This window comes from Plecotus auritus (genome assembly GCF_963455305.1).
Source record: "Plecotus auritus genome assembly, chromosome: 8".
Classification (NCBI taxonomy): Eukaryota; Metazoa; Chordata; class Mammalia; order Chiroptera; family Vespertilionidae; genus Plecotus; species Plecotus auritus.
This window is the reverse complement of record NC_137782.1, coordinates 60,303,076-60,329,849: the sequence shown is the minus strand read 5'-3', so window position 1 is coordinate 60,329,849 and position 26,774 is coordinate 60,303,076. Positions and strand designations below refer to the sequence as shown.

General features: G+C 50.8%; 1 protein-coding gene across 4 annotated transcripts in view; it reads left to right on the top strand.

Annotated features, from left to right (window-relative positions):
* Positions 1 to 26,774, top strand: part of DLGAP4 (DLG associated protein 4) — a 179,694-nt gene that overhangs the window by 80,370 nt on the left and 72,550 nt on the right. For 3 of the 4 annotated variants that reach the window (XM_080683322.1, XM_080683324.1, XM_080683325.1), the window contains one exon: positions 23,752 to 24,822. In XM_080683322.1, the coding sequence (XP_080539448.1) occupies positions 23,824 to 24,822 (999 nt within the window). In that variant the 5' untranslated portion in view covers positions 23,752 to 23,823. Of the gene's footprint in view, positions 1 to 15,184; positions 15,297 to 23,751; positions 24,823 to 26,774 lie in introns of those variants that run through there. The other variant, XM_080683323.1, reaches the window with a different exon arrangement.

Genomic DNA, 26,774 nt, shown 5'->3' with positions numbered 1-26,774 from the left:
GACTCCATGGTCCCCATCCCCTCCAGGGTGTGACATCTATTATTAAGTGGCTTCTGAGATGAGCCAGCATTGTGTGGGCTCCATGGTGCGTGTGTGCGCTCATGGCCCTGGGTGCACGCACATGTGCACACGGGCCTGCATGAGTAATTCCAGTGGTGCTTCCAAACACTGTCTCCATGGAGAGGCCACCCCCTCCCGCCCCAGCCCCAGGTGGCTTGCCTCTGCCACCCCTTCCAGTTCCCTGGTTCCCCTCCCGGTTTCTCTGTGACCCAGATTCAACCTGCCTCACCTCCCACATTGTGGGGTTCTAGCTTCTGAAAACTCAGATTTCAGGGGCCTCTCCCAAGCATGCCTCTCATTCACGATCAGTTCCAGGTTCCAGCAACACTTGTTGAGGCCACATGGAAAGAGAGTGGGTGCTGGCATGTGGCTGCTTGGATTGGTTCTTCCACCCTGGCTGTGTGGCCTGAGAACGCTGACGGCCCATTTGGAGGATCCAGTCTTTACTGTGGCCCCAGGGCCCTGCAGGATCTGTTCCTCCTCGTACAGCTCCCCCTGGCTCCCTCTGCTCTTGCCACACTGGCCCCTTGCACTAAGACCCTCACCCAAAACACACTGACACACACTGACTCACACTCTGACACACACACACACTCACACACATTTATACTTATACGCTCACACACACACTGACCCACTCCCACATACTCTGAAACTCTGACACACTAACACACATACACATTTATACTTACATGCTCACACACACACTGACCCACTCCCACATACTCTGAAACTCTGACACACTGACACACACACACATTTATACTTACATGCTCACACACACACTGACCCACTCCCACATACTCTGAAACTCTGACACACTGACACACACACACATTTATACTTACATGCTCACACACACACTGACCCACTCCCACATACTCTGAAACTCTGACACACTAACACACACACACATTTATACCTACATTCTCACACACATACTGACCCACTCCCACATACTCTGAAACTCTGACACACTAACACACACACACACTTATACTTACATGCTCACACACACACTGACCCACTCCCACATACTCTGAAATTCTGACACACTGACACACACCCACACACCACAGTTGCTCCCTCACTTTTGCACCTGCCATCCCTCTACCTGGAATATTCTTTTCCCGAGTATCTCTAATGCTCAGCCCTCACTTCTTCCCAAATATTGCTTTCCCAGAAAGTCTTTCCTGACCACCCATCATACCCACTCTCCTTCACCTGCTCTAATTTGCTTCCAAGAAGGTATTGTTACCTGTCATTACCTTCTATGCATTTCTCTGTTGTCTGTCTCTCCCTGAAGAATGTGAGCTCTTTGAGGGCAGGAACCTGGTCTGTGCACTGTATCCCAGAGCCTGGATTGCTTGTCACATGGTCAGTGCTTAATAAATATCTGTTACATGAACAAATGAGTGAGCCTAGAGCCCTTAGCCTAGAGCCGGGCCTCAGTGACAGTTTGGCCACCATTCCTAACCCCAGAGCATCGTAGGAGCTTGGTGAGTGCTAGTCGGGTCTGAGCTGGCACTTCCATACACCTGATCACTGTGGTCCTCACGGTCGGCTCCGTGCGGTAGGCACAAATATTATGGTTCACACTTTCCACATGAGGGTATGGAGCTTTACGAGGTCCTGGGGTCCCTGAGGCTGGCCGGGCTGATGAGGTTGGAGCCCAGGCTTGCCCAGTCCCAGCCTCCAAGCCCAGTGCTTGCTGCCAGCTCCTAGGTCACCATCTGCAAATGCAGCAACCTTGGAAGCCCACTTAAATAGCATTGTGGCAGTGGGCGCTGCAGCCTCTGGGGAAGGAGGCAGCTTCGTGCCAAGGAGAGAGGCCGGGCCCTGGGGGCTGGAGCTCTGAGTTTGAGTCCCAGGTAGACCTCCTTGTGGGGTGACCTCAGGCCAGCAGATGCCCCTCAGTACCCCAGGGGTGCAGTGAGTGAGGTTACTCAGCCAGCTTGAGACCTCTTCCAGCCTAATACTCCTGCATCTAAGAGAACAATCAGATACCATAGGGCCAGGTGCCTTTGAGCTCTAACCCCCTCACCCAGCACACACACGTAAGTGCGAGAGTGCGCGCGCGCGCACACACACACACACACACACACACACGCACACACACGCACACACAAGATCCTCTGAGCGATAGAGATGCAGAAGTTTGACCTCCCCTCCTTCTGGGGTAATTCCAGGGGCCCATTGAAGACCTTACACCCGAAGGCAACCTTAATCAGCCTTAATCAGTTTCTTCGACTATAAAACAGAGACCCTAACAAAACCTACCCACTGTCCCAGGGCTGTTGTATTCAAATGACTTGGAGGAGGGAGAATGGCCTTTGTGAGCTGTAACAGTTCACCAGAAGCGACATCCCTGTAATAGGAAGCTGACCTGTGCTCCAGGGAGGAGTTGCTGGAATGAAAAGGTGCAGGGGAATAACCATATTATAGGTAAGTAACCTAAGGCTTGGATCTGGGACTCGATTTCTCTAAAGTGGTTGAAGTAAGTTATGAAAACATCAGTGGGGAGGGAAAGGTGGGCTCCCTTGACAGACACACCTGACCTCATCCTTTTCCTGAGGCTGCCCTGCCCTCCCTCACCTTGGGGCTCTAGGTTAGTGCACATGTGATTACCCCAGAGCTTGTTAGAAAATGTAGGTCCCAAGGCCCGGCTGGTGTTGCTCAGAGATTGAGATTGACCCATGAACTAGGACTGGGCGTGGATTACCTGAGACAGAATGGGGCTGAAAAGATGAGGGTTTCATACTCAAGAGAACCAGATTGCGTTGCTGACTGCTTCCCAGCTTTGTGACCAGGGGCAAGTCACTTCTGTTCAAAGAGCCTGGGTTTCCTCATATGTAAAATGAGCCCAATATCCCCTGCCCTGCCTGCCTCACAGTGTTTTGCAAGCTCTGAAGTGCTTTGCACATGTGTATCATTGTTGGGCCAACTCAGGGAGAGCTGAGAGCATCAGGCTGGGAGCAGAGCTGCCTTCTGTCAGGGGTGACGAGCCATGGGTGGCCCTGGAACTGGGGAAGGGCAGCGAATCCTGTGCCTGGAGCTGCATAGAACTTCTCAGATCCTTCATTCAGCTCTGTCAAATTCAATAACTATTTGTGAGAGTTGAATCAGTTTCAATGCTGAGCAAAGTTGTAGTTCATGAGCCAATTCCAGTGCATTTCATGGTGTGCTGATTTGAGGATTCCAGGCTGTATCCATTCAGTGAGGTGTGCTTTCGATTAGCCATGTCTGCCCAGGTGCAGGAAACATCAGTGGTGGCAAGTTCTATATCTGCCATTCAGGCTCTAGTACAGAGGCTCTCAGAGGACAGCCTTACCCTACCCTCTACCCCCCTCACCACCCCCACACACACAGGGACCAGTTTTGTTAGCACAGTAATTGATAGGTACTACTAGCACTTACCGGGCAGAGAATTGTCCCACCCGCATCCCACGTGACTTTCCAATATCTGGTCAGCCATTCTAGCAGGAAAAAAAAATCTATTTCAAATTCCCTGAACCTATTCCCTCACTCTATTTTACGCATGCGGGAATTACTTCTGTGCGGTCTTAATATACCCAGGAAGGTAACTTCCATGTATACCAAGGAAAATATATGCTTTGCCTGCTCAGAACTTTACCAGGACTTGGTCTCCATTTTAGAAAAATCATACACCCTCCAGCTGGTGGTACTTGTGATATTTGAGTAGCTGATTCAGCAGCACATCTTTCTCTGTCTGCATTCACTGTCACCAGTTCTGCATGTAGGTGCCAGCATCTGATTCCTTTATTCCGCCTTCTAGTGGAGTTGGGTCCCAGCACTCACACTATATTATAAATCACATTCCTCTCACTTCTCTTTTATGTTTCAATTAGAGCATTGTATTTTTTTTAATTATGTGTGTGGGTAGGTGAATTTTATCTCAGGATAATAAAGAGGGGCATTACCAAGTATTTGCTATAAAAATGAGATTTGGGCCCTCACCAGTTTGGCTCAGTGGATAGAGCGTCGACCTGAAGACTGAAGGGTCCCAGGTTTGATTCTGGTCAAGGGCATGTACCTTGGTTGCGGGCACATCTCCAGTAGGGGGTGTGCAGGAGGCAGCTGATCGATGTTTCTCTCTCATCGATGTTTCTAACTCTCTATCCCTCTCCCTTCCTCTCTGTAAAAAATCAATAAAATATATTTTTTAAAATGAGATTTGGGGTCTGATGGCTTTGGAGGGGCTTGAGAACCACTGCTGTGGGCCCACTCCTCCCTTTGAGATGGGAAAACCGAGGTCCGGGGAGGGAAGAGGCTTGTCTTTGTTCATATGGCAAGTGGGAGGCAGAACTTGAAGTTTGTACTTTAGGAAGATTTGTCTCCCTTTGGAGTGGGAGGGACATGGGGCAGGAGACCAATGCAGTGCCTGGGGCAGGCGGTGGGGTGAGAGCAGCAGTTGGCTGTGGCCCTGGCATGAGAAAGTGCAGGGTTGAGAGATGATTTGGAGGCCCTGCTGGCACTGGCTGTGGGGGTATGTGTGTGTGTGTGGCGGGGGGGGGGGGTGCCAGTGTGGCTTTAGTTCTTTCTGAGGAATTCCTCCCTTTGCCGGAAGAGCTGGCCATCTCTGGCTGGGAACCTGAGAAGAAATCAGGCCAACCCACAGGGAGAGGAGACAGACCTCCTGCCAACGCCCCCAGAGCAACCAGGGACCCAAGCGGGGCCCAGCCCATCGGGCAGCCGGGCCACACCAGCTCCCTCCCAATCCTGCTCCCTGGGAAAATGATGAGTCTGTTCCGAAAAACCAAATATCTTACAATGAATCCAATTAGATTTCATAGGCACATGAAAACGCAATCCATCTCAAATGTCCTTTGCAAACCTCCAGCCACAGATAAATATTTTATTCCGTTCCAAGCAGTCCCAGGCAGAATATTAAGCAGCATCCAGCCGTCTCCCTGCCGTGTGCTGCTGCTTTAGGCCTCGTGTGACCTCGGGCAGGTGTCTCTTCCTTCCTGAGAATCACGTGGCCTCACTTGCAAATGGGTTTCCTACAACCTCCGTCCTGCTTCTCTCCCCCACCCCCATGCCCACCCCATTCCCCGTGGTGCAGAAGCTCATGTTCATTCATCTGACAAATAGTCACTTAGTAGCTGCTGTGGCCAGCATTGTGGTTGGTGTAGTGGACACAGCTGTGGCCAAGGCAGGCCAATCCCCACCCTTGCAGAGGAAGGGACAGAAATAAACATGTAAACAAAGACTGCTCTTGACAGAGATGAGATTTTCAAAGATCACCGTCCAGTTGCTGCATTGGAGAAAAATAGGGAGCACCTACTGTAGACTTGGGAAGAGTCACGGAAGGCCTCCCAGAGGAGGTGACACTTGTGCCGAGATCTGAAGTGGGGGAAGTATTCCAGACAGAGGGCTCAGCAGGCGCAAAGGCTCTGAGGTGGGAAAGGGCTTGGTGAGTTTCAGGATCAGGAAAAGCAGCATGGCTGGAGCCGAGTGCATGAGGCGGAGAGAGGTGTGGGAGAAAGCGGGGACAGTGGCAGGGCCCCCGAGCAAGAGGCCGGGTTCGTGCTGCATCTCTGTTCAACAGATGAACTGTGAAACTGTCCCCAACTGCAAATGAGCAGGGCTGGGAAGACATGCATCGCCCCAGTGGGAGGGGCACCGAGTCGCGCGTTCGGGCCCAGGTTCCCTGCTGTAGCTCTGCTGATGAGAGCACGTGGGCAGAAAGGAACTGGCCCTTATCTAGGACACCCCTTGACCTGGGCAGAGTTACTAGAGTTCCAGTCTCAGCTCCACCACTTACCAGCTGGGCAAGTGACTTCGCCTCTCTGGGCTCAGTTTTCTCCCCTGCAGGACTATTAGATGGCACACGTGTCTGATGGGTCGTATGTGCCCAGTGAATGAAACGGTTTCTGTTAGATGCTGACATCTCCATTGTATTAACTCATTTACTCCCCCAGGGACGCTTTGTTACTACCCATGTCTTACAGTGGCTCAGAGAGGTGAAGCACCGTATTCAAGGTCACGCAGATGGAGGAACGGAGATTCAAACCTGGGTCTGATGTATTCTGTAACGGTTACTACTTTGTCTCGGCCACTCAGGTCTGTGGTTATCTGGACAGTGGCTTGAAGAGAGAGCACAGAGTGAGTAGGAAGCTGGTATCTCATCCTCTGAAAAAGGAAGGCAGAAAGGGGTGGCTGTGCCCAGGCTGTGCACCTGGCAGAGGAGGAGGCCAATCTCTGCGTGGCCAGCTCAGAGCAGAGGGTGCTTGTGTCTCCTGTAATCCCAGAGGGCAAAGCTGGGGCCAAGGAGGAAATCCCAGGAAGATACAAAGTCTGAGCTGCCCAGAGGTAGAGAAGATAGCTTCATAAGGTAGTGAGCTGCCCGTCCCTGGAAGTGTGCTAGCAGAAGTCACCTGTTTCCAGAGGAAATGTGTAACGTTGCTGCATAACCAAGTAGCACAAAAATGCAGCAGCCTAAAACAATAAAAATTTATTATCACCCGGTTTCTGTGGGTCAGCTTAGCTGGATGGTTCTGGCTCAGGAGTCTCACATGAGGTTGCTAATCAAGATGTCAGCCAGGCCCGGCCAGTGTGGCTCAGTTGGTTGAGCATCGTCCTATGCACTAGGACAGTGGTCGGCAAACTGCGACTCACGAGCCGCATCGGTTTGCCACTCTGTTGACTAATGAGTTTGCCGACCACTGACCTAGACTCTCGATTCCAATAATTACAGGCTGTTGTTGTTCCTTGTGATTTAGCCCCTAGCCCAGTGGTCGGCAAACTCATTAGTCAACAGAGCGGCAAACGGTGGCTTGCGAACCGCATGTGGCTCGCGAGCCCCAGTTTGCCGACCACTGCCCTAGGAGGTTGCCGGTTTCATGCCTGGTTGCGGACTCGATCCCCAGTGGCGGGGGCGGGAGGGGGTGTGTATGCAGAAGGCAGCTGATCAATGTTTCTCTCTCATTGATGTTACTCTCTTTCTCCCTCTCCCTTCATCTCTCTGAAATCAATAAAAACATATTATTTAAAAAAAAAATGTCAGCCAGGGCTACAGTCATCTGAAGGCTTGACTGGGACTAGAGGATTTGCTTCCAAGCTCCTTTGCAGGGCTGTTGGTAGGAGGCCTCACTTCCTTGCTCCAGAACCGGTGGAGAAGACCACTCCATAGGGTGAGTGCGTGTACGGCATGGGGGCTGGCTCCCCCAGAGCTAGAGATCCAAGAGAGCAAGATGGAAATGACAGTGTCTTTTTTAACCTGGTTCTGAAGTCACACACATCATTTCCATAACATCCTATTGACAGGTCAGCCCTCGTCAGCATGGGTGGGGACTGGCTGTCTATGGGTATCAGAACGAGACGGACTCGCTGGGGCCGTCATGGAGGCCGGCTCTCACAGACTGGATATGAATCCTTAACCGCACACTCCAGCATCAGGTGTCCCCTCCAAAACTCAGTTTCTCCATCTGGGTGTGGAGGTTGAACTGGTTTGGTTTGTAGGAGTTCCTGCAGGCCTGCGGTAGGGTGAATGCAGGGTCAATATGTCAGGTCAGCTGCAGAGCCCCAAGGATGGACCTCAGGAGCAGGGCATGCCAGAGGGGACAGCGGAGGCCGTGGTCACTCCGGAGTCACTGAGGGGCACTGAGGGAGGTTGCAGAATATTACCCCAACCCCGAGGGTGCCGTCTCCAGGCACCAGGCCACCTCTGATGGGGCAAAGAGGTGTCACAGGGACAGGGTGACTGCAAAACCCACACAGATTGGATCCTATTTCATCCATCTCCCCTTCTGGAGAGCTTTTTCTGAAAGTTCCTCTAAAGAGACATTGTGTGAGGGGGTGGAGTGGAGTGATGGAAACAGGAGTGATGGGCTATTAAAATGAGTTAGTATCTGTGCTTGGAATAGAGTCTGACACACAGTGTTAGCTGCTGTAAGTTTTGTGTTCACATGCGAGGGGAGGCATGGGCTACTTCCAGAAGACCACGAGACATTCCATAGTTGGCTTCTGTGTGTATCACAAAACAACCCTGTGAGCATTGGCCTGGCTAATAGGAGGTGCTTACAAGTATTTGTTGAATGAGTAAGTGAATGAATGAATGAATGAATGGATGGATGAATGAATGAGAGATAAAAATGAGTAAGCTGCCATCCCAGCCTGTGGGGGCCCCAGTCCAGCGGGGACCCTGACACTCATTCCAGCACAGTGTGCAAAATGATCCACAGCCTCTGTGAGGTGCAGGAGCTCCAGGAGGAAGAGAGCCGTCTGGGCTGCAGGCCAGAGGGGCAGCTGGTGAGCAGGCCAGGGAGCGCCTCTGGAGGAGGTGGGGTGTGAGCCGGGTCTTGCTCCAGATCCGGTGGAGAAGAGCACTCAAAGCAGAGAAACAACACACACAACAGCCTGGAGGGAGCATGGCCTGGGCAGTGGTCGATGTGGGGTGAAGATGCTGCCGCAGAAGTGGGCAGGGCAGGGTTGCAAAGGGCCTTGAATGCCGAGAGGAACCAGGCCGCCAGGGAGGGGTCCTTCATAAGGGAGGACATGGTTGGAGTCTGGAGACACGTAGAATGGTTCAAAGCAGAAACTCTGGACTTAAGCAACCTGGGTTCAACCCCAGTTCTACTACCGACATCTCTGTGACCTTGGGCAAGTTACCCCTCATCTGTGAAACAGAGGTGCTGACAGTAGTTAGCTACCCCATGGGGCTGTGGAAGTGAGTCCGACACATAGTGAGGCTGTGCAGATGTTAGTTATTGCATGTACTGTATGCATGTGCTATTTTATTAATTAAGGTGGATGGGCCAGGCAGCCTGCAGGAGGCTGGGGACTGGTTGAACCAGAGCTGATGAGGGTCCCGTCATGCAGAGGACATAGAAAGGGATTAGATTAGGGTGGTGGATGCTGCCACCCTAAAACAGCTGTGACCTGGTAAATGTGGGAGAGAGGAGATGATGGAGTGAAGGCACCCCAAAGTTGGCAGGAGCCCCCAGTCCAGGGCATGCCTGCTCAGAAGCCTCCGATGACTCCCAGGAGCCTGCAGTTTATTATTCTTAATAAATCTTTGGAATAGATAATATGTTAGCATGGACCTAAAGACTAGATGCAATGTGGTGTCCTGGATGGGACCCTGAAGCAGAAAAAGGACATTAATGAATTGGTACTCTCCAAACACAGTTGTGGAGCTTGGTTAATAGTAATGTATGAATGGTAATTCCTTAGTTTTGACAAATGTCCCATTGTTATGTAAAATGTTCACATTGGAGAAAACTGGGTGAAGGTTATACTGGAACTCTGTACTATCTTTGCCACCTGGAACAATCTAAAATTATTCTAAAATGCAAGGCTTTCTTCTAAATGCTAAAGAGACGTAGTAAAAGTCCTCCTCCTACCCTTTCTCCCATCCATCCTGTTTCTAGTTTTGGGGGGACCCTTGGACAGATGCGCAGATATGAGTAATATTCTTTGCCTTCTCTTAGACAATTAGTCCCATTCTGTAGCAGATGCTGGGTGTCCTGCCCCTACCACTTCATCTCACTCTCTGGTTCATGCCCACTCCTTCCTCTGGAAATACCCACACCTCTAGCTGAGGCCTTCGTCCCAGCCTCCGGGGGGAGGTGGCAGTGCCAGGGAGTTGCTGCCCCCAGGGCAGCCCTCAGCCAGTTCGGTGCAGAGCTCCTTGCTGGACTGAGCACAGTTGCCCACGGCTCAGGACTGTGTCCTTCATTGCTTTCCTTGTTTTCTCACTGTGCTTCCTGGATCACCTCCCCAAGAGACTCAAATCCTTGGCCAGGGCCTGCTTCCGAGGGAACCCAGACTAAGGCAGATCCTTAACCCTGTCCTGCCCCTTGCTGTTTTCACTTAGCAGTATATTTTGAAAGGTTTTTCCTGTCAGGACTTACAGCTGCCTTATTCTTTTTACAGCTGCATAGTATTCCATAGTGTGCTGCGTCATAATTTGCTTATCAAGCCTCCTACTGGACATTTGGGTTGTTTTCAGGCTTTTGCTAATACAAACAATATTTTAAGAAGAACCCTGTGTGTAAGGCAAGGCCCTAGAAGTGGAATTGCTGGTGCCAGTGGCCTTTGGGGCCCTGCTCTACTTTGAAGGTGGATGGCTTGCAGTTTAAATCTAGAGTCCCTAGGGGGTTACCAAGGCCCTCCCCGATGTGACCCGGGCATCTGCCTCTCCCACTCCCTCAGACCTTTCCCCTCACCACTGGGACAACTTGCTGTCTCCAGCACTGCCTCCGTCTCTCGCCTTGGACCATGATTTGTCTATGCTTGTCCCTTTATGAACGGCTCTCCCACACACCTTTATCTACTGAAATCTTGCATGTTCTCAGAGAGCTGGCTGAAAGGACACCTCCTCCAGGGAGCCTTCCCCAGTGAGTATGAATCCCTTCTTTCGTTGGGCTGCGCACCCAGGCTTCGACACTTCCTGGAATTTATTCTTATGTGTGTATCTCTGCCTCCTGCACTTGGACGCCTGCTCTTGAAGGGCTGGAACCCTCTGAGTCACGGAGCAGGCCCCATTAATGTTGGAGGAATTGAATTAAATGTGCTGGCAATTGCTGCATCCTGACCATTTTGTTCTGCCGTTTGCCAACACACCCTCCCAGGATGGTCCCTCAGCGGAGGCCAGAATGAAACAGGCCGAGGCAGGTGACCTCCGGGTCCTGCCTTCCCCACAGTCAGAGTTCCGAGGCCGGAGAGCGGGGCAGCGTGTCCCCTGGATGACCTTCCTGTAATATTCCTCTCCCAGGAAGGTCTTGGTGAGCAGGCAGCGAGAGGTTGTGTCCCCTGAGCACAGCCCCAGCTTGGGGCGCTCATGAGGTGGTGGCAGACGGGACATTGTGACCCGAAAGCTGAGAGGCAGCTCAGGGAGGTGGCTGGAGGCATGTGCCTCGATTCTCCCTCTGCAAAATGGGCCTAATGAGAGGAAGCACTTCATAGGGCTGATCTGAGGATTCAGTGGAATAATTCATATAAAGTAGGGAGCACTGGATACATAAGCTTCAGAAAGTTCTGGAAAGACTTTTGGGGTTCCTGTAATAAGCACAGCTCCCCTTTACCGAGCACTTACTGGAAACTTCACTGGGTGCTCTGCAGGCACGCTCTTGCTAAAATTCACAAAGACCCTACAAGTGAAAAACCTTAATTTTAAAATTGTGGTAGGACACACACAAAATTTGCCATCTTAACCCTTAAAAGTGGTATTAAGTACATTAACAATGTTGTGCAGCCATCACCACCATCTGCTTCCAGAACTCTTTCATCGCCCCTAACAGAAATCTTGTACCCATTAAAAAATCACTGCTCACTCCCCCCTCTTGCCAGCCCCTGGCACCCTCTGATCTACTTTCTGTCTCTATTAATTTAACTGTTCTGGGCATTTCATATAAATGGAACTGTACAATACCTGAGCTTTTGTGTCTGGCTTTATTTTACCTAGTGTAATGTCTTCAAGGTTCATCCATGCTGTATCAGCACTTTATTTTCTTACGGGTGAATAATATGACATGATATGGCAAGTGCAGTATCTTATCCATACTTTCTAGGTGAGGGAACTGAGGCTCAGAGAGGCCAGCTGACCTGCATAAAGTCACGCCACTGGCAGGAGGGGGAGCTGAATCCTAACACCTGTTCTCTTTTCCCCCTAACGCCTCAGGGTTGGCAAACACTCTGTCCCCAGCTAGTCCCCCCTCACAAAGGCCCCACTTGGTTGGGATAATCATCTCCGTTTCCAAAAGAGAAAACTGAGATGTGGGAGGTGACTTGCCTGGGGCCACACTCTGAGTCAGCTAGGACTTGGGGTCCCAGCCCCCATGAGCACAACAATGAATATTACTTTGAAATGGCAGCTGGGGTGGTTACCAAGGTCCCTCCAGACCCTGCAGAAAGGGGACAGGGAGATGAACCCTGCCCCTGCCCCTGCCCCTTTCCCAGCCTTATAGTCATCCCAGTGGTGACCGGGGAGCCATCCCTGGGGTTGATGGGAGCCCACTCTGCAGCTATGGCCAGCTGTCCCCCGCCATCACTCCAGGACAGTTTTTTGGCTTTTTTTTCATCAATAACAAAAAAAAATCATTTCTGTAGACCAGCACTTCCTCCAGGCGTGCTGACTGCTGACTGTCCAGTCTGAGCAGCGGGGTGCTAGGGTGCAGCAAGTGCAGAGTCAGGAGACCTGAGCCCCTTGCAGCCTCCACCTGCTGTGTGACCTTGGGCGAGTCCCAGGCCCTGCCTGAGCCCAGTCAGCAAAGCTTAGCATGAGAGGGTTGGACAAGGTATGACAGGTTCAGTGCTGAACAACATTCCACAGTTCATAGGCTTTAGAGAGGTTTCTATGGGGCCTGCAGAGGGCAGAGACCCCTCCCTATCCCCCTCCAGCCCCATGAGCAGCAACCGCGTGCAGTGATCCAGTTCTAGGCCAGCACTGTCCCGCAGAGCTGTCTGTGGTGGACATGGTCTGGGCTGCACTGTGCAGCTGGTGGCCACTAGCCAAATATGGCCACTGAGCACCGGAAATCCAGCTGGTGCAACTGAGAAACTGAATTTTAATTTTTATATAATTCTGTTTACGTTTAATTAAATGTCTAGAGCAGGTCAAGACAGTTAGGTTTGGGGACATGAAGAGGGGGAGGACCACTCAGAAAGTGCCCACAGCCCAGAACACACTCAGCCCTTGTTGGCTGAAGATCTCCAGAGAGCACTGGCCTGGAAGTCTAGGGGCCTGGGTTCACATCTCAGCTGCCATCAACACGCTATGTGATCCAGGCCAAACCCCATTCCCTCACCTGAACTTCTAGGTGGCTAAAGAGGGACTGTCTGTCCGTAGGTGGGTCCTGTTGGTGAGGCCAGCAACAGCACACACTAGTAGAATACTCGCTGTGTGCCAGGTGCTGGGCTAAGCCATCTGTGTTACCTCGTTTCTCTCTCCCAACAACCCTTTGAGGAACTGGGCTCAGGGAGGTCCATTAACTGGCTCAAGGTCACACAGAACCAGGATTCAAACTTGAGGAGGCAGGTTCCAGAGCCCACATTCTCAGCCTCCATACCGCACTACCTGCAGGGGCAGGGCTATATCCACCCTCCCCGGGGCCACCGCAGGAGTGGCTGGAGCCAGCCAGGCCAGCCAGGCCTGGAGGGTAGAGTAGTAGCCCCAGGTGAGGCCTGAAGGTGCAGGGGTATGAGGAAGTCACAGTCATAACCCTCTCATCCTTCCAACTCAGGCTTTTCCCAGGTGAGGACTGAGGGAGTCCTGGCTTGGCTGTCGGGAGAAGAAACTCAGATCAGACCTCATTAACTCCATCTCAGCCACAGACCCCTCTTCCTCTGCCCTGTGTCCCCATGTGCCTTCTAGCATGGGCTCAGCATCGAATTCATCATCTCAATCATGACACTTTGGCATGAAACAGGCAGTAGCCATCAGGGACTCCAGGACAATAGGTAGAACCTAGGCACAGCAAGCCGCCTGTCACCCTCCTCATGCATGAACATGTACAAGTACCATCTCTGTGCAGGATCCTTGCTCCTGGTACAGAGGGACACTCGGGGTTGTCTGTGATTCCTGAGGCTGGTAGCTCCCATCACAGGGAACCCAGAGGAGGACTTACCCCCATTTGCAAGGTCATGGAAGATTTCTTGGAGGAAGGGGTATCTCTTCTGAACTTCAAGGATATTAAGCAAGGAAAGAGGCGTGGGACAGTGTTTTCAGGAAGGTTCTGGGGAACAGAAACACCAGTCCAGCCCATCTGGGACCCAGGCATGGAGAGGAAACAAGAAAGGGGTCTGGGACAACCCAACAACCAACTCCCTTCCCTCCTGTCAGGCAGCTCCAGCCCTCTCCAGCTCCTCTCCCTCCGAGGCTCCGTCTAACTACCTCACTCATTTAACGACTGCTTATTGAGCACCTCCTATGTGATCACTCTGTGCTTAGCACTGAGGATACAGTGGGAAATGAAACAGGCATGGTCCCCCCCAACTCTTAGAGCCCACAGAGCATAGAGAGACAGGTATTAATCAAGTACACAAGGAACAGCAGGTAATGAGAGACCCTGATAAGTGTTTTGAAGGAAATAAAAAAGAGGGTCAGTCCAGCTGGTGTGGCTCAGTGGTTGAGTGTCAACCTATGAACCAGGAGGTCATGGTTCAATTCCTGGTCAGGGCATGTGCCCAGGATGCGGGCTCGATCCCCAGTAGAGGGTGTTCAGGTGTGCAATGATTCTCTCTCACATTGATGTTTCTTTCTCTCTCTCTCTCTCTCTCTCTCTCTCTCTCTCTCTCTCTCTCTCTCTCCCCCCCCCCCCCCACTTCTTCACTGAAATCAATAAAAATATTTTTTTAAAAAAAAAGGGGAGTGGAGAGAGAGAGCAGAGTGGGATGGAGGGACCATCTTAGACATAGGGGTCAGGAAAGGCCTCTGAGGAGGCAATGTTTGAGTAGAGACTGAAATCGACAGAAGCAGCCAGATATGTGAAGAGTTAAAAGGAAGAGCGTTCAGGTAGAGGGAACAGCATATGTAAAGGCCCTGTGGCAGGAAAGAGCCGGGGTTGCTAGAGAAGTAACAAGTGAGGAGGCTGGCATTTTGCCTGAGGTCAAGGGAAGACCTTGAAGGGGTTTAAGGGATCAGGTGAAGAAATTCTCTTTGGAAATTTTAAGGGATTCCTCTGTAGTCCCTGTGTTCTGAGGTTCTAGGTCCGTGTTTTCTTCAGTCTTTTTGTGTCTGCTACACAAAGATGAGTGCAGGGAGGTGGGAGGTGACCTCTGAAGCCTCAGGAGAGGCCAGGCAGGTTTAAATTCGGCATGGTCTCAGAGAGTCCTATAAACAAGCCTGACCCCACCGAGTCCCTCAGTCCCAAATCTGCACCCTTCACCCCAAAGGAACTGCAGCACCCACATCCTGGGCCCTGTGTTTCGAGTTCATTGTCAGGATGGGCGACACAGGAATTGGGCTCCAAGTGGAGGAGGGGGCCTGAGGTGGGGACAGTGCCGGTCTCATATCCCAAGCAGCCCAATCCAAGGTATCTTGTTGACAGAACAACCAGTTAATTGAATGTTATGCTTTTCAAACAGTTGCTATGGACACAGACTTAGGTTGGAAACAGTTTGGACCTTGATCCTTCAGGATAATGGAGCTGTCATAAGTGAAAAGGATGCTGGAACCTCCGCCTGGAGAGCAAGGCTGTGGACTATGGGCTTAGGAGTCAGATTGATCCACACCAGACTCCACCCACTGCCCGCTGTGGGTCCTGGAGCAGGTGACGTCAGCCATCTGAACTGCTTTTTGTCTTCTAACATGGGTGTATTCATTACCTATTTCTGCATAAAAATGACACCAAATGACACCAGCACCTTAAAACAATAAACATGTATTATCTCACACAGTTTCTGAGAGTCAGGACCCCAGGAGCAGCCTCTGTGGGTGGTTGTGGCCCAGGCTGTCAGCCAGGGCTGCAGCCATCTGAGGTCCTACTTGGGGCTGGAGGATCTGCTTCCAAGGTGGCTGACAGGTTAGTGCTGGCTGTCAGCGGGTGGCTTCCGTTTCCCGCACGTGGTCCTCTCCTTTGGGCTGCTTGAGTGTCCTCACAACATGGCAGCTGACTGTCCCCAGGGCCGGTGAGCCAAGAGAGGAAGGCAGAAGCTGCATGTCTGCTCTGACCTACCTCAGAAGTCACATCGGTCATCTCCACCATGTCCTAGTAGTTACACAGTCAGCCCTGCTTGTGTTGGAGGCAGGGCTAGTCACAAGATCACGAATACCAGGAGCCAGGAGGTGGGGATCCCCAGAAGGCATGTTGGTGGCTGGCTGCAGTGAGGATTAAATGAGCTCACGTAAGGGAAGCACCTAGTACACAGTAAGTGCTCAATAAAGGATCACTATGATTAGCTTAAACCGAAAACTTACCACCCGGTAACTGCCTCACTTTCTGCATCATTGCCAGGCACCCTCAAGACCTTCTGCCACTCTTTCATTTAGCAAAAGCCTTATGAGCCTCTGCTGGGTGCTAGCGACAGAGCAGTGACAAAGACAGGCCCTGTCCCTGCTGTTCTAGACATAAACCCAGGTGATAACAGCAGAGAGGGCTGGCAGGTGAGGGGCTGCTTTGGTCGGTCTCTCTGCAGGGGTGGCCTGTGCACCAAGACCTGTATGGAGTGAAGGAGAGTTTGTGTAGTGGGGACAGAGGGAGGACAGAGCATTTCAGGCAGATGTATCAGTAAGAGCAAAACCCCAAGATGGGAGTTAACGATCCCTGTTCAAGGAACAGAATGGAAGCCCAAGGGAGCAGGGGCAGGAAATGAGGTCTAGAAAGCAAGAAGTCAGAGGAATAAGAAGATTGACTTTTAGCCTGAGAGCCATGGGAGTCTTGTCATCTGGGTGAGAGACGATGGGGACCTGACCCCAGCAGGGCTGAGGATGTGGTGAGAAGTGGTGAGGTTCTGGGAAATGTTGAAGGTAGGATTGTTTTTGAAGGATTTGTTGTTGAATAGGATGGGGGGGTGAGAGAAGGAGGAGTCAGGGATGATTCCAAGGTTTCTGACCTGAGCAAGCAGGAGGATGACGTCGTCATGAGCTGAGCTGGGAAGTTGTAGGAGGAATAGGTCAGAGTGGGCAGGAGAACAGGCATTTGATTTTGGACCTGCCAGACACCAGGGCAAGATGTCAAGGAGGCAGTTAGAGATATGCATCGGGTATTTGCGAGAGAGAGAGAGAGAGAGAGAGAGAGAGAGAGAGAGAGAGAGGGAGAGAGAGAGAGAGAGAGAGAGGAAGATGTAAATTTAGGAGTTGTCAGGTATAGGTGGTGTTTAAGCCAGGAGTTTGGATGAGATCAGCCGGAAAGAGTGTAGAGAGAAGCCGAGCACACAGTTCCTGCAGGGGTCCTCAAACTTTTTAAACAGGGGGCCAGTTCACTGTCCCTCAGACCGTTGGAGGGCCGGACTATAGTTTAAAAAAAAAAAACTATGAACAAATTCCTATGCGCACTGCAGGCCCGGGACGAGTCGGCTGCTAAGCAGGACAGGCAGCGGCACCTGGTGGGCCGGATAAATGTCCTTGGTGGGCTGCATGTGGCCCGCGGGCCGTAGTTTGAGGACCCCTGCCTAGAGTTTAGAGGTCAGAGGAGGAGAAGCCAGCAAGCAATGGAGCAGGTGTGGCAAGAGATGTGGGAGGAGAATGGGATGGGTACCCAGAGATGAAGTCACATCCTACCCCTCTCTACCTCTACCCCTCCCCCTACTCTAGGCAGCACCAAGGCCCTGGAGGCCCCAGCGAGCCCATCCTTTCCTTTCCACACTTCATTCCTCAGAGGCCTATGCAGTGGCTGTGTCCTCCAGGGACTGCTGTGAACATACTAGAATGTCTGGCCATTCCACTCACATCATTTCCAGTCTTTCATCACTCAGCTCACCCTCCCACGCCCCACTCTAGTTGTCTATCTTTCTCTTAACAACAGCACTCAGCATTAAACAGGACTATCCTCTCCCTTCATTTAGACTCTCTATCTCTATTAATGCAACCATAGACAAAACCAGCCTTTCTAGTAGCACCAACTACAAAAGATATGAGTAGGAAATCATAAGACATCTGGGCTGATTAAAGGGAGGGGCTATGAAGAAGACAAATGGGATTGGTAATGTCTGAAAAGGAGGTTGTGTTCAATCAGTTTGGGGGTCTTGACAGTCATACCAAGGAGTTTGGACTGAGGAGGGAAGAAAATCCACAGAAGGTTCTAAATTAGGGAAAGAACACAATCAGACGGGTTTTGGTTCAGGAAGAGCCATGCTGGGTTCTGTCCCTGGCCTTGTCCCTGAGTGGCTCTCCCATGCTCACAGGCCAACTCTGGCTCCAGGATGAGCTGGGATAGGGCAAGGAGGCCCCACTGTGCAGATGAGAGTGGCAGCTGCAGGCACAGAGGCACCATGGAGCAGCAAGGGCTCCCAGGGAGGCAGCAGCTTCGCTGGTTTCTCCACATTTCCATGAGAGCAATGAGGCTTATATTAATGAGAGGTAATTATGGGCACCCGGATGGGCCTAAGTATAGCTCAGAGACAAAGGGAGCCGAGGCAGCCAGCTGCTTTCCCTGCAAGGCCAAGGCCTGCCTATTTTAAGACCTCCCCAAGGTAAGGTTCCCATCACCCCTGGGTGTTGGGTGGCTGAGGGACTGACACCCAGGGTTTCAGGAACCCTGACCAAGAAAGCTCAGAGGGAATCAGTGTGATGGGATGTCCAAACGGCCTTCACTCAAACCCCTTACTGCTTAGAGATGGACTGTGAGGCCAAAGAGAGGGACCAGCCTGAGGTCACAGCAAGTAAAGAGCAGAGTCGGGATTTGAATCCAGACCCAACTGTGCACACTTTCCACCATGCTGTGCAGGATCCCTACCCTGGAAGCTTTGGCCTGTCCCCAAGAAGCACTGCGAGGTGATGAGGAGAGAGTGACTGATATTCAGTTACCAAGCACCTAAATGCCAGTGGCCTCTACAGGACACCACAATTAGTCCCTGTCATAAGCTCAAAAAGGAAAAGTCATCACCTCATGTTATAGAAGAGGAAACTGAGGTTTAGAAGGAGTAATTACATCGCCAAATGTCCCAGGGCAAGGAGGGAAAGAAGTAGAACTCAGTTATGGCCTATTTTAGGGCCAGGAAACACCCTGAGGTTTGCATGGGAAGTCTCTGGGAAACATCTGTGACAGGTGAGGGTTGCAGGATTGGGCAGAGGGAGGGGTTGAAGGGAGATGCAGGTACAACAATGGCCTCAGCTGATCCCATGGGGAGCTCTGGAGCTGGGACAGCCCCTTAGGGTTTTTCTGAATTAGCCAAGACAGCCAGGCCTTGGTGCCCACACATCAACCAGATACTGGACTCAGGCTACCCCTGGGGAAGGAGCAGGACCTTGGTGAGGCATCTTCCTTTGACTGAGAGCAAGTCCTGCTGGTACCCAGCTATGCAATATCAGCAGCCAGTGCTCCTGGCAACTGGAGACGTGAGTGCCTCAGTCTGAAGGGGAGACCTGGGCGGCATCCACTGCCTGCCCATCTCCAGATCCTTTCTTATTCCTCTGCCCCTCAGATGAGAAGAACCAGCCCTTTCCCGTAAGGAGGTTAGGGAAACACGGACTCGTGTTCTTTGTGGAGGTGACAGGCCAGGGGATGCTGGGTGGCTGCATCAGTGCTAATGAGGCCATCAGTGCTAATGAGGAAGGAAAGAGTGAGTAGCTGCTCTAGAAAAGTTGAAAAACATGACCTATTAAAAGCCTATAGGGACAGAATGGGAGAAAATACTTGCAAATCACGTATCTGATAAGGACTTAATATATAGAATGTATAAAGAAATCCTACACCACCACCAAAAATGACAAACCACCCAATTAAAAATGAATAAAGGGCCCTAGCTGGTTTGGCTCAGTGGATAGAGCATCAGCCTACAGACAGAAGGGACCCAGGTTCGAGTCTGGTTGAGGGCACGGAGGCTCAGTGGATAGAGCATCAGCCTGCAGACAGAAGGGTCCGAGGTTCGAATCTGGTTGAGGGCACGAACCTCGGTTGCCTGGGCCCTGATCACGGCACATGCAGGAGGCAACCAATCGATGTGTTTCTCTCACATTGATATTTCTTTCTGTTTTCCCTCTCTCTTCCACTCTCTCTAACAATCAATGGAAAAATATCCTCGGGTGAGGATTAAAAAAATAAAAAATAATATAATTGTTTTAATGACAAAGGACTTAATATACATTTCTCCAAAGGAGGTATACAAATGGCCAATAAGCCCATGAAAAGATGCTTAATATCATTAGTTATCAGGTAAATGCAAATCAAAACCACAGTGACATACCAGTCCATACCTACTAGAATGTATATATTTCAAAAAGAAAAGAACAAGTGTTGGGTCCAGCCAGTGTTGCTCAGTGGTTGAGTGTTGACCATGAACCAAGAGGTCACAGTTTGATTCCCGGTCAGATCACATGCCCAGGTTGCAGGCTTGATCCCCTGTAGGGGACATGCAGGAGGCCATTGATTAATGATTCTCTCTCATCATTGATGTTTGTATCTCTCTCTCCCTCTCCTTTCCTCTCTTTCTAAAATCAGTAAGAACATATTCAAAAACAACAACAAGTATTGGTGAGTATGTGGAGAAATTGGAACCCCACACATTGCTGGTGGAATATAAAATGGCACAGCCACTGTGGAAAACAGTTTGGCAGTTCCTCAAAAAATTAAACACAGAATTACCATATGATCTAGCAATTCTACCCCAAGGTATATACCCAAACGAATCAAAAGCAGGGACTCACGCAGATACTTGTATGCATTGTTCATTATAGCATTGTTCATAAACCAAAAGGTGGAAACAACCCAAATGCCCATCAGTAGATGAATGAACAAACAAAATGTGGCATATACACTGAGTGCCAGATTACAATGATCTCTGAATGCATAATAATCTGGTCACTCAGTGTATATCCTATATAATAAAAGGCTAATATGCAAATTGTCCCCTCGACCAGGAGTTCGACCAGCAGGCAGGCCGGCCAACCGCCCATGTACCCTACCCCTGGCCAGGCTGGTCTGACCCCACCCATTCACGAATTCATACACCGTATACACACACACACACACACACACACACACACACTGAGTGGCCAGATTATTATGCGTTCAGAGATCATAATAATCTGGCCACTCAGTGTACATACTATGGAATATTATTCAACCATAAAAAGGAATGGATTTCTGATATGTATATATGCTACAATATGGATGAATCTTAAACACAGTGTGCTTAGTGAAATAAGCCAGATACAAAAGGACAAGTGTTCCTGGCCGGGTAACTCAGTTGATTAGAGCATCATCCCGATATGCCAAGATTGCGGGTTTGATCCCCAGTCAGGGCACATACAAGAAGAAACCAGTGACTACATAAATAAGTGGAACAACAAATTCCTCTCTCTCTTAATAAATTAATTTTAAAAAAGAAAAATTATTTTTTAAACCAAAGGACAAGTGTTATATGATTCCACTTATGTGATATCTAGACTGGGCAAATTAATTGAGATAGAAAGTAGATTAGAAATCACCAGGGACTCGGGGAGGGCAGAGAATAAAGAGTTATTGCTTAATGGTTATAAAGTTTCTCTTTGGGCTGATGAACAAAGTTTGGACATTGGTAATAGTGGTAGTTGCACAACATTGTGAATGTAATTGATGCCACTGAACTGTACACTTACAAATGGTTAAAGTGGCAACTTTTGTGTTTTGTATTTTATCACAATAAAAATAAGACCCATGGGAAATAGGTGAACCATAGAAACAGAAAGCAGATTGGTGGTTGCCAGGGGCTGGAAGGAGGAGGAAACAAGGAGTAATTGTTTCCTTGGCATAGCGTTTTCTTTGGGGTTAAGAACATGTTTTAGAACTAGATACACAGCACTGTGAATGTCCTAAATGTCACTGAAGTGTACACTTTAATATGTTATGTGAATTTCACCTTAATTCTTTTTTAAGGGAGGAAAAATCTGTGGGGAAATGAACTCTATGAGATGCAGCCAAATGGGTACTTGCCTTTCCAATGACACATTTGTTAGGTATAAGAAAGTCAGACAATAAGTTTCTAACTCAAAAGATGAACAAGGTATTGGAGAAAAGAAAGTATCCCGGACCCCAGTGTGGGAGTGACAGAAGCAGAGTATACAGGGAGGGGATGCCATCAGAAACATAACCAAGGCAGAATCACTGTGACTCAGGCACTGTCATAGTTGGGGTTCTCCAGATGCATGCCCAAGACAAGGATTCGAGTGCAAGTACTTCATTTAGGAGTAGACAGCTCAGTGTGGGAGGGGAACGTAAGGCAGGGAAGGAGAGGCAGCCAATGAAAGGAGCGTTATCGGCCTCGGCTCAGGGCACATGCCTGAGTTGCAGACTCAGTTCCCAGTTGGTTGGAGCATCATCCCATACACCAAAAGGTTGCAGGTTCGATTCCTGGTCAGGGCACATATCTAGGTTTCAGATTTGATCCCCGGTCGGGGTGCACACAGGAGGCAACCAATTGATTTTTCTCTCATATTGATGTTTCCCCCTCTCTCGCCCTCTCTCTCTAAAAATCAATTTTTAAAAATCCTCAGGTGAGGATTAAAAAAAAAAAGAAGGGAGCATTATCAAGCAAGTGACCACTGTGGGCAGCTGGAGCTTAGCCCCACTGGGCAGCTCCAGGAGACAGTGTTGAGCCCGTCCCTCAGTTGGCCCACCTGAGGGGTGGGGGAGCTTGGGTATTTGTACACCAACTCCCCCAGAATCACTGGTTGAGAGCTAGTCAGGTGGGGGATTGTTATTCTCTGCAGGCCATGGCCACCTGTGAGCAGAGCAGGCTCCAGCTGCCAGAGGAAGCCCCCAATCCCCTCAGGGATGCAGATACTGACTGTTGGAAATCAGCCTGTTGGGCACCACAGTGGAGACATGGGTGGGCCACCCACAGCCACTGCTGTAGTGACCAACTGGACATGAAGCCAGTATCCGTTGGGTTCTTGTTGAAAGACACAGAAATCCAATTCAGACTCAAGCAGAACATCTCTTGACTCTCACATCTGAAACATCAGGCAAGATCTTGACAAAGGACTCCAGGCTGACACTCTACCAAGCACAGCAGCCCTAACAGAAAGGAGGGCACCTCTTTTTCAAAAGTCCATCAAGTAAAAAGATAGATACAGAGGCAGTAAAGCATCAAACAGACTGTCAAATTACAGCGGGAAGGTTAGGGAGAGGTGGGGGAAATAAGAGATCAACCGAAGGACTTACATGCATGCATATAAGAATAACCAACGGATGCAAAACATTGGGGGGTGAGGGCATGTATGGGAGTAGGGTGGGGGGGGGGCAATGGTAAGATATGTACACATATAATACTTTAATAAAAAATATGTAAAAAAAAAAAAAGTTCATCAAGTAATCCCAGGGCCAATTCCCATTGGCTAGCGAGGATCCCGTTTCCATCTCTGAGTCAATCAGTACACAGGGACATAGGGCTCTGATTGGTCAGGCCTACTCATGTGTCTACCCCTGGGGTTCTGGGATAGGACTGGCTCCACAGGAACTGCGACTGTGGTAGAATTATTTTCCAGGTATAGTGTGGCCTGTTACTAGGGGAAGGACATAGAAGGTCAGGAGAAGGAAGAATTCAAGGAGATGCCCAGGTGTGTGGCTTGAGTCCCCAGTGAGTAACTGAAGGATTTTACTGATGTGGGGACACCATGGGGTAGCAGCCCAAAGCCCTTGGATGCACCGGCATTTAAGGTGGGATAGAAGGATAGATATGCAGGGCTGCAGAAGCCAGAGGAAGAGACTCCTTTAACAACAAGGGCCCAGTCAGGGGATGAAAGCAGTTGGAGGTCTCCTTCTCCTCCTATAATCCTCCAAGGCAGGTACCTGTGTAACTCCTTCCCCCACAAGCCAGGCAAGGGGCTCACCAGTCAAGACCACCAGGACCAGAGCAGGGTTTATCTCCCAGGGAACAGCTCCTGCAAGTACTTCCCAGTTCACCAAGCACTTCCCCACACCTTCCATCACTTCCTCCTCCTGGCCCCGATTTGGCAGACTCACAGTCTGAGGCTGGGGGAGGTGGCCAGGGGCCCAGGCTCACACTCATGTGGTCCTCCTAGAGCAACCTTCCCAACACTCTATCCTCTCCAAATCCAGCTGACCCCTTTCTGTCTTCTCTCCCCAGGATAGCTGCTGCCCGGGAGAGGCGACCCGGGCACCCCGCTAGGGTGACGGCCCTGCCCCAAGGGCCGAGATCATGAAAGGCCTCGGTGACAGCCGCCCCCGCCACCTCTCTGACAGCCTGGACCCACCACACGAGCCCCTGTTTGCAGGGCCTGACCGCAACCCCTACCTGCTGTCGCCCACGGAGGCCTTTGCCCGAGAGGCTCGCTTCCCTGGACAGAATGCTTTGCCAGGGGATAGTCTCTTCCCACTCAACAACCAGCTGCCACCACCAAGCAGTACCTTCCCCCGCATCCACTATAACTCCCACTTCGAGGTGCCAGAAGAGAGCCCCTTCCCCAGCCATGCCCAGGCCACCAAGATCAACCGGCTGCCCGCCAACCTCCTGGACCAGTTTGAGAAGCAACTGCCCATCCACCGAGATGGCTTCAGCACACTCCAGTTCCCCCGCGGTGAGGCCAAGGCCCGGGGCGAGAGTCCTGGTCGCATCCGCCACCTGGTCCACTCGGTCCAGAGGCTCTTCTTCACCAAGGCACCCTCACTGGAGGGCACGGCAGGCAAGATCGGTGCCAATGGCAGCAAGAAAGGTGGCTTGGAGGACGGCAAGGGCCGGAGGGCCAAGAGCAAGGAGCGGGCCAAGGCTGGGGAGCCCAAACGGCGCAGCCGCTCCAACATTTCGGGCTGGTGGAGCTCCGATGACAACTTGGACGGTGAGGGTGGTGCCTTCCGCAGCAGCGGGCCAGCCTCCGGGCTGATGACGCTAGGCCGCCGGGCAGAACGCAGCCAGCCTCGTTACTTTATGCACGCCTACAACACCATCAGTGGGCACATGCTCAAAGCCGCCAAGAACAATACCACTGAGCTGACTGCAGCACCACCCCCGTCCGCACCCCCGGCCTCCTGCCCCAGCCTTGGCGTGGGCACTGACACCAACTATGTCAAGCGGGGCTCCTGGTCCACTCTGACCCTCAGCCACGCCCACGAGGTATGCCAGAAGACCTCGGCCACCTTGGACAAGAGCCTGCTAAAGTCCAAATCCTGCCACCAGGGTCTAGCCTACCACTACCTGCAGGTGAGTCCTTTCAAGGATCAGAGTGGGGGAGGGATGTGAGGAAGGCACAGTTGTGAGGCCCAACTGGGTCACAGTTTCACTTGGAAAGTTGTTTTAGTCAGGCCTCTGTACTCCCCTAGGAAATGGGCGACCCGTGATACCTGCTCATAAGGGGTTTCTTTCCACTGCCCATGCTCTCAGCAGGCATTGATTAGGTCCCTTCTGAGATCAGCCCTGAGTAGAGACTAGAAATGTCCCTGCCCTGTAGAAGACAAATTTGGAAGCTGTGCCATCTACCCACCTCATAGGAGCAATTGCATGGCGTTCTAATTACCAGCCTCCTGCTTGCTACTCCCACCAGACTGGGGGCTCCTGGAGGACAGGGACCAGATGTGGTGCAGCTGTATGTCCCCAAGGCCCAGGACAGGGTTTGGCATAGAGGAAGTACTCGGGAAATGTGAAGGAGAGAGGGGTAGATGAACAGATAGACACTTAAATGAACAGAGCTAGAAATAAATAAGACATAGCCCATTGTCAGGATGCTTGGAGAGAGACACATGAACAGTCATGTCAATGTGAGCAGGTTGTTCTGGGGAGAAGCATGGAGGCCTACAGGGGTGCAGAGGCCCTAACCCAGTTTGGGGGACTAGCTTTATTCTTTCAAACTTGAATGTTTATTGAGACACTTGTGCACCAACACCACACTCAAGGAAAGGTGGCAGAAAGCTCAGACATCTCCGCTGCCACACATCCTCCAGGTTTCTCAAGGGCAGGGAGATGGCAGAGCCCAAGATGTGGGTGGAAGTTAGAGGAAGCAGATTTTAAGTACATGTCAAGATGGAAGGGGCTGCTTCTGTAGGTAATGAGTTGGCATACCTTGGGGGGGCGGGGAAGTATGCCAGTGCAGGCCTGGCCAGGCTTTGGGAATACATTAGATGCATTTTGAACCAATGAACATCAAAGTCTGACAAAGCCCCGAGTTCTTGTCATTCCATATAAAATTCCGAAGACAGTGAGACTAAGGGGGAGAAAGGCTATTTTTTTAATATGGAGAAAATGAAATCTAGGTAGTACTTTATATATTTAAGGCTTTTATGGCTCTCAATCCACTTCCTAGTTTAGAAATATAAGTAAGAGTTTTGGGTGACCTGGCTCCCTCTCAAAATGGTATGGTTGGTCTGATCATGTGAAAATGCTTCCAAAACACCATGAAAGGGTGACCCTGCAGGCCCTGAGGCTGTGCTGCCTGCTTGCATAAAGGGAGGGAGATGGGTGGGGGCTATGGTTGCAACACATTTTGAGCAGAAATATACAAGGCCATGTTCCCAGGGACAGATAGAGGTAGGGAGGCTGGACTAGCAAATGGTTTGGGGATAAAATGTACAGGCTCTCGTGACTGTCTGCGTAGTCAGCTGGGGAAAGGGGTTTGAGAAGGCTGGTGGGAGTCCCAAACAGGAACCATCCCTCCCTCAGCTGGAAATTGGCCACTGGCAATGTGGTATTTATGGTGTCTGTGCAGCCATGCTGATTTGGGGAGGGTGCATTTGTGTACCTAGTGAAGAATGGATATGTTGTGTACACTGAGAAATATGCGTACCTGGACATCCATGGTGAAGTATAGATCTAGTGAGGGTGTGTCAAATATATGTGTTGAGGAAAAGACATGGTGATCTGGGCACATGCTGAGATGTGTCCATGGTGCAATGGTGGCAAGCATGTATGTGAGGTGTGTGAGTATGCTCTGGGTTCACGTTGTATACATGTTGAGGGGTGTACACATGATGTAGGGGCTACTGGGGTGCGTTCTTGGTGAGATGGGTGCGTATGGGAAAGTATGCTTGCTCTCAGATATGTACCCAGGACAAGGCCTATTTACTCTGTGCTGGCACTGAGGTGCATGTAAGTGCTGAGATATGCATCCTCATTCATCACGAGGTGAACATCCACTGCGTGTACATGTATGTATTAGATGA